The 12,818-nt window shown below is 42.2% G+C and overlaps 1 protein-coding gene across 3 annotated transcripts in view; it reads left to right on the plus strand.

Annotated features, from left to right (window-relative positions):
- The window catches only part of Fam193a (family with sequence similarity 193 member A), an 89,521-nt gene that overhangs the window by 42,693 nt on the left and 34,010 nt on the right, over positions 1 to 12,818 (plus strand). For 2 of the 3 annotated variants that reach the window (XM_010641733.1, XM_010641735.1), the window contains exons 10-12: positions 1,921 to 2,074; positions 2,193 to 2,372; positions 9,676 to 9,927. In XM_010641733.1, the coding sequence (XP_010640035.1) occupies positions 1,921 to 2,074; positions 2,193 to 2,372; positions 9,676 to 9,927 (586 nt within the window). The remainder of the gene's footprint in view (positions 1 to 1,920; positions 2,075 to 2,192; positions 2,373 to 9,675; positions 9,928 to 12,818) is intronic. The other variant, XM_010641736.3, reaches the window with a different exon arrangement.

The following is a 12,818-nucleotide window of genomic DNA, read 5'->3' on the forward strand; positions in this document are numbered from 1 at the left end:
TTTTTTTTTTTTTTTTTTTTTTTCCTCCTATGGTGCTGGGGATAGAAGCCGGGCCTCGTGCATGCTATCTGAGAAGGGCTCTTTCACTTGAACTACACCCCAGCCTCAAATCCAGAATGATTCTACAGAGCTGTTGTGCACTCCATGACTCTTCACTGGAAGATGCCAAGCTGTTTTATAGTCTTAGGAACCCTGTCTCTTTCGGGGGATTAAAAACAAGTACTGAGGCTCTGCCACTAACTATTTCCTAGCTTCTTACAGAAGGACATGAAAATTAAACTCGTAAAAATAATAAAAACCCCTCATTGATTACACAGCTGCTGGTTGGGTTATAGGCTCTGGGCATAGTCAGGAGGAACACTGGCCACAGGTGCCTTTCTCTTGGGCCCTGTGAGCCTCAGAGCTCCCTGCAACTTGTAATTACTGTCTTCCAAATAGAAACTGCTCTGACTTTCAAATCTCCAGCATGGCCTTTGCCTCATATTGTCTTTCTTGGTGCCATTTCTGAGTTGGTGAAACCAGATGGTGTTATGTCCGGATCTTACAGGTGTTGGGGTTAGAGAATCCTCCCTGTCACTTACTGCCATTGGCTGAGCTGGTGACTTCACTTCAGAACCCTAGTAAACCATGGTGATGAAGGCACTGCAGGAGAGGTTGTGCTGCAGGAGAGGTTGTGCACACTGTGCACTTGGAAGATCCTGAGCTCGCTCACTGCTGGAGGCTGTTTGTGTCCTCTTTGGTGAGCTCCAGCTCATCACACAGCATAGCAGGTCAACTCTTGTCTTCTTTTTTGTTTGTTTTTTTTTTTTGGTTTTGTTTTGTTTTGATTTGTGTTTGTTTTGGTACTGGGATCAAACTCAGGACCTTTTGCTTGCAAGGCAGGCGCAGTGCCACAAGGCTAAATCCTCAACCCGACTCTTATTTTCTTGATAAGGTTAGCTAAGGGTTTATCAGTTTTATTTATTCTCTCAAAAAACCAACTCTTCAATTCATTTATTTTTTGTATCATTTTTATGTTCTTAAAAATGGAAAGCACATTTGAGTTTGGTGATCCTGAGCACTCTTTTCTTGGAGGCAAGATTGCTGGTCCTTTGGGTTTGTGCCTCCTGGGGGCCACTGTGTGCTGAGACTGAGGATGGACTCAGGACCACCCCAGGGTCCACAAAAGTCATATCTGGAAGAGTGACAACTGTGGCAGCTCTCCCCATGCACCATGAAGTCATGGCGTAGCTGTAAGCCAAAGCCATGACAGTTGTTTATGTTTTTCTAGTATTTGCTCTTTGCTTAGATGTCTTGCTATAAGCTGATAATTAAGATCATAACTGACTTGACCAGAGCTGGCCTTGTTAATTTAAAAAAAAAAAAAAGAATGTTTTGTTATGTGAATGTGTTTGAAGATTTGTTCAGCTAAATATTTCTGAGAGCTTGTTGGTTATAAAAATAAAAGCAAACCCTAAAGACCTGAGGTTGCTATCAGTGCCTTTTTTTTTTTTTTTTTTTTTTTTTGGTACTGGGGATTGAACTTGGGTCCTTGTGCTTGCAAGGCAGGTAGTGGAACCACTGAGCTAAATCCCTGACCAGTTCCTTTTCACTTTTAGTAAAAAATAATATCTCCTTGGGAGTGGCAGAACAAAGCATTACACCACAGCATTTCGGATCAGATGAAAATGTGGGATCAGCCTGATTAAATGTCTGGTTTCCTTATTAACTTCTACTTCTGGAAGTTGTCACCTTCTTCCAGAGAGCTGAGCATTGTTCTCTGGTGCCTGGCAGAAGGGGAGGGCTCGCTGTGGGTGGTGGTGTGACTGATGTGGCTGTGCTCCTGGAGTGGAAGCGGTGATCTGTCTGGGTCTGTGGGGCTCGGTTCCCGCTGTCCTTCCTACCCCAGGGCCGCATAGTAACTGTCTCTGCTTGTCTCAGTTGTAGCGATGATGAAGACGTTGCACCATTGTCAGCCAAGTTTGCTGATATTTATCCTTTGAGTAACTACAGTGATACCGAGGTGGTGGCCAACATGAATGGAATCCACAGCGAACTGAATGGTGGTGGGGAAAACCTGGCCCTTAAAGATGAGGTATGGGCATAGCTTCTTGCTAGCATCAATAGAGGGCATGGTATGGTAGCTCATAGTTTAATTTTTCTATTGTTCTTCTGCTTTGAAAAGTGTAAGTCACAAAAGCCTGTCTTTAAAGTCCCCTCAGGTTAGCAGTACCAGTAGTAGTTCTTCGGAAGCTGACGATGAAGAAGCGGATGGTGAAAGTGGGGGAGAGCCCCCAGGAGCACCAAAGGAAGATGGGACCCTAGGAAATGGGAGCCCCAGGACAGAAGAGAGTAAAGTAGACACTCCACCCCCGTCTTACCCTGCTCAGCAGGTAGGGTGTCAGACTTCATATTTTCTGTTCTTCCAAGGGTCTCTTTCTCTGCATTACTAAATATAAAATTATTCCATTACAGGTAATTTCTAAAGGTTAGAACTGGAGAGAACTAGTGCTCACCTCTAAATCCCCTTCCTTTTTGTGGTCCTGGGAGGTAGAACCCAGTGCCTCACACATGCTGGACAGTTGCTCCACCGCTGAGCTAAGCCCTCAGCTCTAAATCTGTTGTTTTGTTTTTGTTTTTGTTCTTGTTTTTTTGGTACCGGAACTCAAACTTGGGTCCTTGCACTTAAGAGGCAGGTGCTGGAACCACTGAGCTAAATCCCCAGCCCTTAAATCCATATTTTAATCTTGTTTCTCTGGCTTAAAATCTGTTATCATCTTATTTTGATTTTATAACACCCATAACACTTTCATATATTTAGGTGGAATGGTGCTCTTTCATTGTGTGTGCCAGTAGGAGCACTGAGAGGGCTTTGTTATTTTGTTCTCTTGATTTTCAAATAAAACAGCAAAATGTTAGTTTCAGAAAGATTTGTATTTGTTAGGATAACTTTTCTGTTTTGTTTAACGTTTAGCAGTTTTTCTGTAAAGCAAAAGTGACAGTACCTTATCAGACTTAATTTTTTCTCAGAGCCTCAGTTTTATAACAGATGCTCAGTAAATAATTTTTTAAGTGAAAAAGAGAACAAAGGTCAAGCAATTTAAAATTAATTCAGTACATTAATTTATTCTAATAATATTAAATATATGGTTTGTAGTAAACATTTGGTAATGTAAATATATTGTTTAATGTAAATATATGGGTCAGATAACATAGGTGATATTAAAAGGCAAACATGGAGAAATCCTACCTCCCCCCTCCCCATCACCCTGTCCTGAGTGTACCCACTCCCAGACCCTCATGCCAGTAGTTGGCCTGTCTCATCTATTCATTATGTGCAGATACAGATCCTCACTTCCCCTGTTCTCTGTGACAAAGGCTGTGTGCTGATGCTGAGCAGTCTGTTCTGCACCCCACTTCTCCCTTAGCAGTGCACGTCGAAAGGGAACATCTGCAGAGCAGGGTTGTTCCTTTCTGCTGTCTGCCCTATGATCTGCCCTGTGGGTGTGCTGCAATTTATTCTGTTTTGCTTTTCAGTCCTCTCTTGATAGGCACTTCAGTTGTCCTGTCCCCATTCTTGACCATGCTAAACTCTTGGGTGAACCTGTCCATCTCACAATGAGAACATGAGCAGATGCACCCTTTAGACTGGTCCAGTAGTGAGCACTGCATCAGAACTGTACAAGGGGTGAGGGGCCACAGTGGTGGCACAGTTTTGCAATCTAATACATGAGAAACAGTTACCCCTTGTGGGGTTTTTTTTATATTTCACTTGTATGGGTAAACGTCCTTTCATATAGTGGATTGTTTCCCTTTCCATCTTTCTTTGTTTGGTTTGGTTTGGTTTTTTTGTTTGGCCAAACTGGGGATCAAACTCAGGACCTTGCGCTTGCCAGGCAGGCACTGACACCACTGAGCTAAACCTTCAGCCCTCCCTTGTTATTAAGTTATAAGAGTTCTTTGTATATTGGAGAAAGGTCCTTTATCATGTGATTTGTACTATTTTCTTTTTTGGTACTGGGGATTGAACTTGGGTCCTTGCGCTTGCAAGGCAGGTGGCAGAACCACTGAGCTAAATCTCTGGCCCTGTATTATTTTCTAATGGTCTGTGATAAGTCTTCTTTATTCATACTGGGGATCAGATTCTGGACCTTGTGCTTGTGAGGCAAGGATGGTGCCACTGAGCTAAATCCCTGGCCCTGGTATTGTTGCAGAATGAACTGGTAAATGACACACAGAGATGCTAGAATGGGTAAAACAAAAAAAAGTTTACTTTGCTAGCAAAGAGTCATCCTGAACCAAGGGCTGTGTCAAATGACCAACCTTGGGCTGGGTTACAGTCTGCCTTTTATAGGAGTTTTACAGTCATGACCTCACGTTAGGTAGTTCCATAAGACATTCCACTTCTCTCAGTTCCCATCACGAATCATGGTCACAGGACAGTTTTAATTTTAACCCAAATTTAGCACCTTCTTTGTGGTTAGGATGTTTATCTTTAGGATTCTCCTAATTAGCTATTCTAGCCCACAAAAGTGGGGGTCAGTGTTAGGAAAAAGCGAACTGGTGACATTCCTTTCATCTTTAACTCTTTAATAGTCATAGAATTTACAGAAAGTTTAGGATTAGAGTCTAAGTGTACTTTGCTTGTAAGGTGATTGTTATCTTAGTTTGAACATCTGGTCTCACCCTGGGGATGCGGCTAAGCACCTCTGGCATCTGTTAATCTAATAACATTTTAAGCTGGGGCTACATGCCTTCAAGCTTTGTAGTGAATGATGAAACCTCTGGTACTGTTGTCCTAAGAAACAAGCAAAGCAAAGCAAATTACAGAAGCAAAAGATAGTAGTTTTTCTGTATTTCCTTAACATTTTGTAGGTTTCAGGCTATTTACAGAATTTCTCTTTATCAGTATGTCTTTTTAAACAAGCAGCAAAGCAAATTACAGAAGCAAAAGATAGTAGTTTTTCTGTATTTCCTTAACATTTTGTAGGTTTCAGGCTATTTACAGAATTTCTCTTTATCAGTATGTCTTTTTTTATTGTGTCTCTTCTTATAAGGCAGAGGTTTTGGTGCCAGCTTATTAATTTTTTTCTTTTATGAATTATGCTTCTGATATACAGTGATCTCAGTTATTCAACTCAGTTTGTTCCAAATTAGTGTTCGGACACTGAAAAGTTTGAGAACTAAACATATTTTTCCCATAAGAAATAAATTATTTTTCCAGGAGTTTAACAAAGTTTGTAATTATTTCTTTTTTTTCTTTTGGCAGGGGCGGAGTGGGAGGGACCAGGGATTGAACTTTGTACCTTGTGCTTCCAGGGCATGGCGGCACCACTGAGCTAAATCCCCAGCCCAGTTATTTCTTTCTTTAACTCTACTGCAGTTCTCAGTTTTCCTCTTAGCTTTACTGCTAGCATTACTGACTTCCTTTGAAGCCATGGTTATGATATTTTATGCAAATAAAGTACAAGACAAAGAAGCACAATGACAAATGTTTTAATGAACAAGCATTGTATGTTGTTCCAGGTAGGAGCAGTGCTTAGACTGAAACATCACCCTTTGTGTCTGTGGTGAGATATGATGCATGACTTACTCTGGTCCCGTACAGGTTTTTGCAAGTCAAATTTTATAACTTCCATCTGTTATTTAGGTGCAATGGTCCTTTTGTTTGTTTTTGTTTTTTGTGGGTTTTTTTGGTACCAGGGATTGAATTTGGGACCTTGCACTTGTGAGGCAGGTGGTGGCACCACTGAGCTAAATCCCTGCCCTGCGATGGTCCATTTGACTCAATATTTGCTTCTGGTGGGGGTTAGAGTCTAACTTCTTATTTTTACCTATGTGGATATTCAGTTATTCAGTACTGTTTTTCAGAAACTGTCCTTGCCCCATTGAATTGCATTGGCCGTTTGCTGAAAACAATGTATTGTATTTACACGGGTTTAATCCTAGACTTCAATTGTTCATTTGACCTCTGTAGTGCACTTACCTGTTGGTTTATTATAAGTTTGGAAATAGACAGTCCTACCCTCCAATTTGATGGGCCTGTATCTTAGCTACTTTTCTGTTGAAAATACCCAACACCCAAAGTTAAAGAGGGAAAGGTTTATTTGGCTTACAGTTCATACAGATTTCGGTCCATAATCAGCTAGCTCTAAGGCAAGGTGGCAGAGGGGCAACAGTTCAAGGCGGTGGAAGCGGCAAGTGACCTTAACAACCCCTTTTATTTTTTCAGATTACTTAGGGCAGGTGGCACTCATGCCTTGAATCCTATTGCCCTGGGGCCTAGCATTGTACCATGAATCAATCACACACTCTAGATTCAGCCACCTTTGAAAAAGCATGAGGCTTTGCAGGGACATCTAAACACCAGCCATAACAGCCTGCTTCTGCATAGACAGCTGTCTTCTCATTGTTGCCTTGCATGGCAGAAGGGGCACGGGAGCAAGAACCTCTTCTAAAAGCTTTCGTCACTGTTTGGGGTGTATCCTCCCAGGAACCCCACCTCCCCATACTGTCTACTTGAAAGTTAGACAGTTTGAATGTATGTGTTGGATCATTTATTTTCCCTTTCAATCCTGCCAATTTTTTATTCATACATTAGGGGTAATGTTTTTGAATGTGTATACATGTCTAATTGTTGTATTTCCCTGATACACTGATCTTTTTATTGTGAAATGTTTCTCTGCTGATTTTTTAGCTGATACTAATGAAATGACTCTCACTTCTTGGATAGTATATTTTTCAGCCTTTTGTCTTTGAATCCCAAATTTGCTTTCAACTCCTTTAGTTGAGCTTAAATTTTTAGCATTTCAGTCTCTGCCTATTTTGGTGTTAAACTGGTTTCAGTGTGCCATTTTAAGTCTACTGTCATATCCTGCATACAGGAACTCAAACTCAGGACGTTGCACTTGCCAGGCAGGCGTGGTGCCACTGAGCTACATCCCTGGCCCTTCTACTGTTGATTCTTTTAATTAGTTTTTTTAGTTATTAACAGGTACGCTGAAGATTACAGTATTGTGGCTTAGTTTATCATAGCCTGCTCCAGGTTAACACTAATTTCCTTCTAGCGTCATAGACATTGCTTTTATGCGGTTCCATTTCTCTTTTCTACCTTTGAGCCATTATTGTTCTATATATTTCTTATATTTGTGTGTTATAAACCCAAACTATTTTATAATTAGTGCTTTCTACGTTTTTTTGTTTTGTTTTGTTTTTGCTTTTGCTTTATTCTGAGATAGAGTCTTGCTATGTATTTCAGGCTGGCCTTGAACTTACTGTGTAGCCCAGCCTAGCCCCAAACTCTCAGCCTCCATCTCCCTAGTTCTGAGATTACAGTGTGCCCTACCGCACCCAGCTCTACAGTTTGCTTTTTAGAGAAATTAAGAGCAAAGATGAGAAAAATTTATTCACGTGTGACATCTCTTTTGCCATCTTGCTTATGTTCATGGCATCCTTCATTGTTTTCCCTGTGTATTTGACTTACTGTCTGTTGTTGCCTTTCAGCTGGAGGGCGGCATCCTTTAATATTTGTACAAGTTTGCTAGTAATGAATTCTCTTGATCTCTATTTGTAAATGTCTTCATTTTGCTCTCATTCTTTAAACAAGTAGTTTTTAAGAGTGGTTTTAGATTTACAGCAGAGTTGAGTGGGAGGTGTAGAGTTGTTCTGTGCCCTCGCTCAGAACCCACAGCAGAGGGGTGCAGTGGTCATGGTCACCAGGGACACCAGAGCAGCCTGGCCCCTGCAGGCCTGTGCTTTCTCTCTGGACAGGGCTGTGCATGGAGTCCTGCGATCCTCTGTGTGTCTCCCATCTTCTCTGTGCAAGGGCTCTCAGAGTGCCTGGATCTGTGGATTCGTGTATCAGATTCAGACAGTGAGGTATTCAGCCATTATTTCTTTAAATGTCCTTGTTTCCTTTCTCTCTCCTTTCCTCTAGACTTTAAATTACAGGCATGTTGGTGTACTTCATGGTCCCTCGGAGGTCTCTGGCTAGCTGCATAGTCTTCTTTCATTTCTTTTCCACTTTATTCTTCATAGGGAGAATTTCTGTTGCTCTGATTGGGGTTCACAGATTCTTTTTCTGAGATTTTAAATGTGCTTTTAGATTTTTTTGTTGTTGTTGTTGGTACCATGGATCGAACTCAGGACCTTACCACTTGCAAGGCAGGTGTGGCGCCACTGAACTAAATCCCCAGCCCAGTTTTTAGAATTTTTATTTCATACTCTGCATTACTTTTATTTTTATCAGTACATGTTTGAAGTTCATAATGATTGCATTCATTGTGGGCAGTTGGTCCACATACATAACACATTTTAATTCTTTTTTACGTCCTCTTCCTTTCCTTACATCTCTTAGTCCCCTTTTCATTCTTTTGTGTAGTTTTCCTCTCTTTATGATAATTCCATGTATGTTGACTCTTTGTTTCTATATTTTGTTTAACTACTGAAGATGTTAGAATAGCTGCTTTGACATTTTAGGTTGTTGATCCAATGTCTGGACTCACTCAGAACCAGTTTCCAGAGATTAACTTCTTTTCCTGGGGAAAAAAAAAAAAAAATGTGGGTCACATTGTTTCTTTATTTGTCTCACAATTTTTTGTTGAAAATTGTACATTTTAAATAATGTAGTAGCTTTGGGTTCTGCCTTTTCCTTTGCAGGCTGCTATTGTGTTTCTTTGTGTATTATTACTTCCTCCAGCTTAGATTGCAATATCTGTATCCCGGCATTGTGTGGATGCTGATGGCTCAGCTCCCACATTTTCTTCATCTTACTTTTTAGCTTGTCTTCTACAGATCTCTTTGGTTGCTTGACTTAGCTTGGCCGTGCACCCCTACCCCACAGTTGCCCCTCCTGTGTTAAAAGCTTGAGGCACTGCGCACACTCCACCTGCTGTAGGCCAGCTTTGAGGATTCCGTCCTCTGTGTGCATCACAGTTTCCTGGTCAGCTAGCAAGCTGTGGGCAGCTGAAAGATCTTCCTCTGTCTCTCTCATTTCCAGGTCTCCCTGTAATGTTTCTGTTTCATCTTCTAATCACCCCAAGCCGGACCCCAGCCTCAAGCTCGCAGCCAGAGCTGAGGTTTCCCTGCCACTGCCCTCTGGGTCCACCACTCCTGAGGACTCTGCACCATGCTTACTGTTTTCCTTGGTGCTGCTATGCCACTGCCCACAAAATGGGGTGAGGGGAGGAGGACCTAGGGCAAGGAGACTCCTGCTCTTCTCTGAGCTTCTAGCCAACTTAGCGGTCTGCTTTGGCTGATTTCTCAAGCCTCCCAAAGGCTGCCTTCAGCAGTTAGTTTTACATTTGCTTGGAAGAAGTGGAGCTGCCAGCCTCTCCACTCCATTCCCAGCGGCCACGTGGAGATGTGTGCAGCATGGACTGAGCAGCTCAAGCCCAGCAAAGCAGAGCAGAGCCACTCAGTAGTGGTGTTTTCCTTGGTCCCAGCTTCCTCTCGCCACTCTGTTTTCTTTCCCTGTCCCCTTGTCCCTTCAGTTTGCCCAGGAACCCAAATCAGTGGCTGCAACCCCTGCTGACCCATCTCAGCAGTCCCTCTGAACCCTACAGGGAGGGCCCTGGGGTGAGCCCCAGTTGTATCTTTGTCTTTCCCTCCTGCTTGTGAAAGTGCAACAGACTTTAACTGAACTCACACCCACCTGTCTTTCACATTAAAGAGTGATTTTTTTTTCCCCCCTTTTAGGCTGAACAAGCTTCAAACACTTGTGAATGTCATGTTTGTAAACAAGAAGCCTCTGGGCTGACGGCATCGGCAATGACGGCTGGAGCCCTTCCTCCTGGTCACCAGTTCCTGAGCCCAGAGAAGCCCACACACCCTGCACTGCATCTGTACCCCCACATCCATGGCCACGTGCCCCTGCACACCGTCCCACACCTGCCTCGCCCCCTCATCCACCCCACCCTATACACAGCGCCCCCCTTCACACACAATAAGGTAAGCTGGCTGCAAGGGCCTGAAAGCCCATCTGTCACTTAGCTGCCATAGGTGCGTGCATGTTTAGCCAGACAAATACATACATTGGCAACTCACACAGGACGCATGTGCTCTGAATAGGAAAGCCTACAAATGTTTGCCTTTACTCCAGTCTATCAAGTGCTTGTAAATTTGAACCTTCACAGTCGTAAAAACTGGTCTTTGAAGTTCATGATTTCTTCATTCAGAATTAACTAGAACACAGAATTTTCAGATGATGTTGCTAACATGCCAAACTCTTCGTTTATGCAAGTCCATTTACCTATTCATGGCATTCTGGGGCCTGGCTCAGACGGGGAAATCACTGTTGTATGGCTCTACAGGGTCTAAATCATTATGTGTCCTTAGCATGTAAAGGAAGGCCTTGTAGAAATATGCAAGACTAAAGAGGAGCCTGAAGTGCAGTGCTGTAGAAGCCATCCCTCCCTGAGGTGCTGGAGAGGAGGGAGCTGGATGGCAGACAGGAGGGGACCCCAGAAGCCAGCTGTGCTCAGAGCCACTTCAGGAAACACAGTGAAGATCTAGATGTTGGTTTGTCAGCATTTCTTCTCAAGAGAACTCTGGGAATATATTTATTATCTTAGTTTTGGCAATGAAATTTTTAGATTGGGTTTATCCTTTGTACTTTAGATAGCTTTCTTTGCCAAATTTGAATGTACCTTTGTTGATTCAGCATAATTCTGGTTGTTTTCTTTTTTTTTCTGTGCCTGTTATTCTGGTTCAAGGCCAGCCTAGTCAGTCCAAAGTAGAATTTTCCCCATATTCTAACATATTATTCAATGCAGGGGTCCTCAACTGGAAGAGATGGAGCACATGTCTTCTCAAGGCCTGCTCAGGCTGCAGGCTTTCTTCTCTGGGATCCTTGCTTGGGGTGGGGTTGGGGGTGCTTGGGAGGGTTCCTTGTATGCTTGCCAAAAATTAACAAAGGCAGAAGGACAGGACCACAGGCTTAGAAAAATCTAGAACAAGTTGGCTGTATTGTATTACAATATTGCACAGCTATTGTACCTAAATTCATGCTTAACGGTTGTTAGGTTAAATATTGCTCAGTTTGAACATTCAGTGATGCCTTTATTCGTAGAGCAGTTTGTTTTCATGGTCCTTGTCGCCTGTTTTCTTCTGAGAGAATGTTTAAGCTTAGGAAGCTGTCTGCTCCCAACTCTTACCTGAACAAAGCTCTGGCTTAGTCCAGAGAAAAGATTATAGAATGTTCCTTTATATATTTTCTCCAGTGGACACTATTCAAGAATTAGTTCCTGAAAATGTTCAAGGAAAATAATGAAGTTGATTATTCCCAAAGTTTATTGCGACACTAATTAAAAAGTGATTCTTTTCCCTAATTTTGTCCTTTTCTTGGGAAGTTGCAGGATAAAATGAAAAGAAAATCAGTCAGATCTAGTATCTTTCCCTTTGACATTAGTTAAACTTTAATGCCATAGTTCAGTTTGAGTCACATGTAGAAAAGCAAATATAAGCCTGTCATAGTGACACACGTTTATGAAGCCCAGCACTCTGGGAAGCTGAGGCAAGAGGACCAAGAGTTCAAGCACAGCCTGGACAATTTAGCAACCAGTGAGACCCTGTCTTAAAATTTAAAAAGATAAAAAAGGCTAGGGATGTAGCTTCCTGTGAAAGGTTTGGGTTCAATCTCCAGCACCCAAAAAAGAAAGTAGATACAGACATTAAGCCATATGTGGTAGGTCATATAGAAACTTAGGATAATGAAGCCTTATTTCAGCCACTTCGCTTTTATTATCAAGATTATACACTAATCCATTTCAGATATATTTGTTGGAGGCCCTTTTATTTGGAAAAGTAAGTTGTAGTCAGCAAAAGACCACTTGTGACTGATATGAAAATGAAAAGCTTATTACCAGATCTTACAAAAATGAGTTTGTGACTTGGTATAACCTGCTTGAATGCTGTGGCTGTGTCTGTGCCTAAAATACACTGTGTGTGGCAGCTTCTGGGAGCTGGGGAAGCTCCATTCAGACAGAGCTGGGCTAGGTTAGGACAACACAGAGACGTCATTCACCTGAGATGTCTTAGAAGGGTCAGGAGGCCACTTGTGTGCTGTTCCCAGCATAGTCTCCAGGGGGAGGGCAGATGCTGAGGATAGGGCAATTGCATCCCCTGAGGCTCGCGCCTGCTTCTGTGTCTGTGTCCCTTTCTGCACCACTAGAGCTTTTAGGGATTTCTGTGCTGGGAAAAGCATGGTTGTAACCTTTAAGACTTCGTGTCATGGGGCCCCGGATTTAGCTCAGTGGTTCTGCCACCTGCCTCGCAAGTGCCAGGTCCTGAATTTGATCCCTGGTACCAAAAAACAAACAAAAGAAGACTTCGTGTCATGGTGGTTTTAATTCTTCTTGTAATTCATACTTTGGCCATTCTGTATAGATATATAGTACAAAAATGTTTAGGATGAGCCCTATGAAAAATTGACCTATGAAAATCAATGTCTTACATCAGGCATGGTGTTACACACTGGAATTGTAGCTACTTGGGATAGTGAGGGAAGAGGATTACAAGTTTGAGATCAACCCAGGCAACTTAGCAATGTAATGAGACCCTGTCTCAAAATAAACTAAAAAAGGACTAGGAATGTAGGTCAGTGTGAAGGCCCTAGGTTTAATTCCCAGTACTGAAAAAGGAAGGAAGAAAGGAAAAAGTTAATTTTCTTAAAATTAAAACAACTTGAACACTAACTTTGTTTTCAGGTATCTTTATACCAACAATACATTTAAATTTATATGTTGAGATGTAAGTTACTTAAAAGTTCAAAGGAGTGCCTGCCTTGCAAATGCGAGGACCTGAGCTCAATCCCTGGTACCAAAAAAAAAAAAAAAAAAAAT

The sequence above is a fragment of the Fukomys damarensis genome, unplaced genomic scaffold, assembly GCF_012274545.1.
Source record: "Fukomys damarensis isolate Sample0158 unplaced genomic scaffold, DMR_v1.0_HiC HiC_scaffold_35, whole genome shotgun sequence".
Lineage (NCBI taxonomy): Eukaryota > Metazoa > Chordata > Mammalia > Rodentia > Bathyergidae > Fukomys > Fukomys damarensis.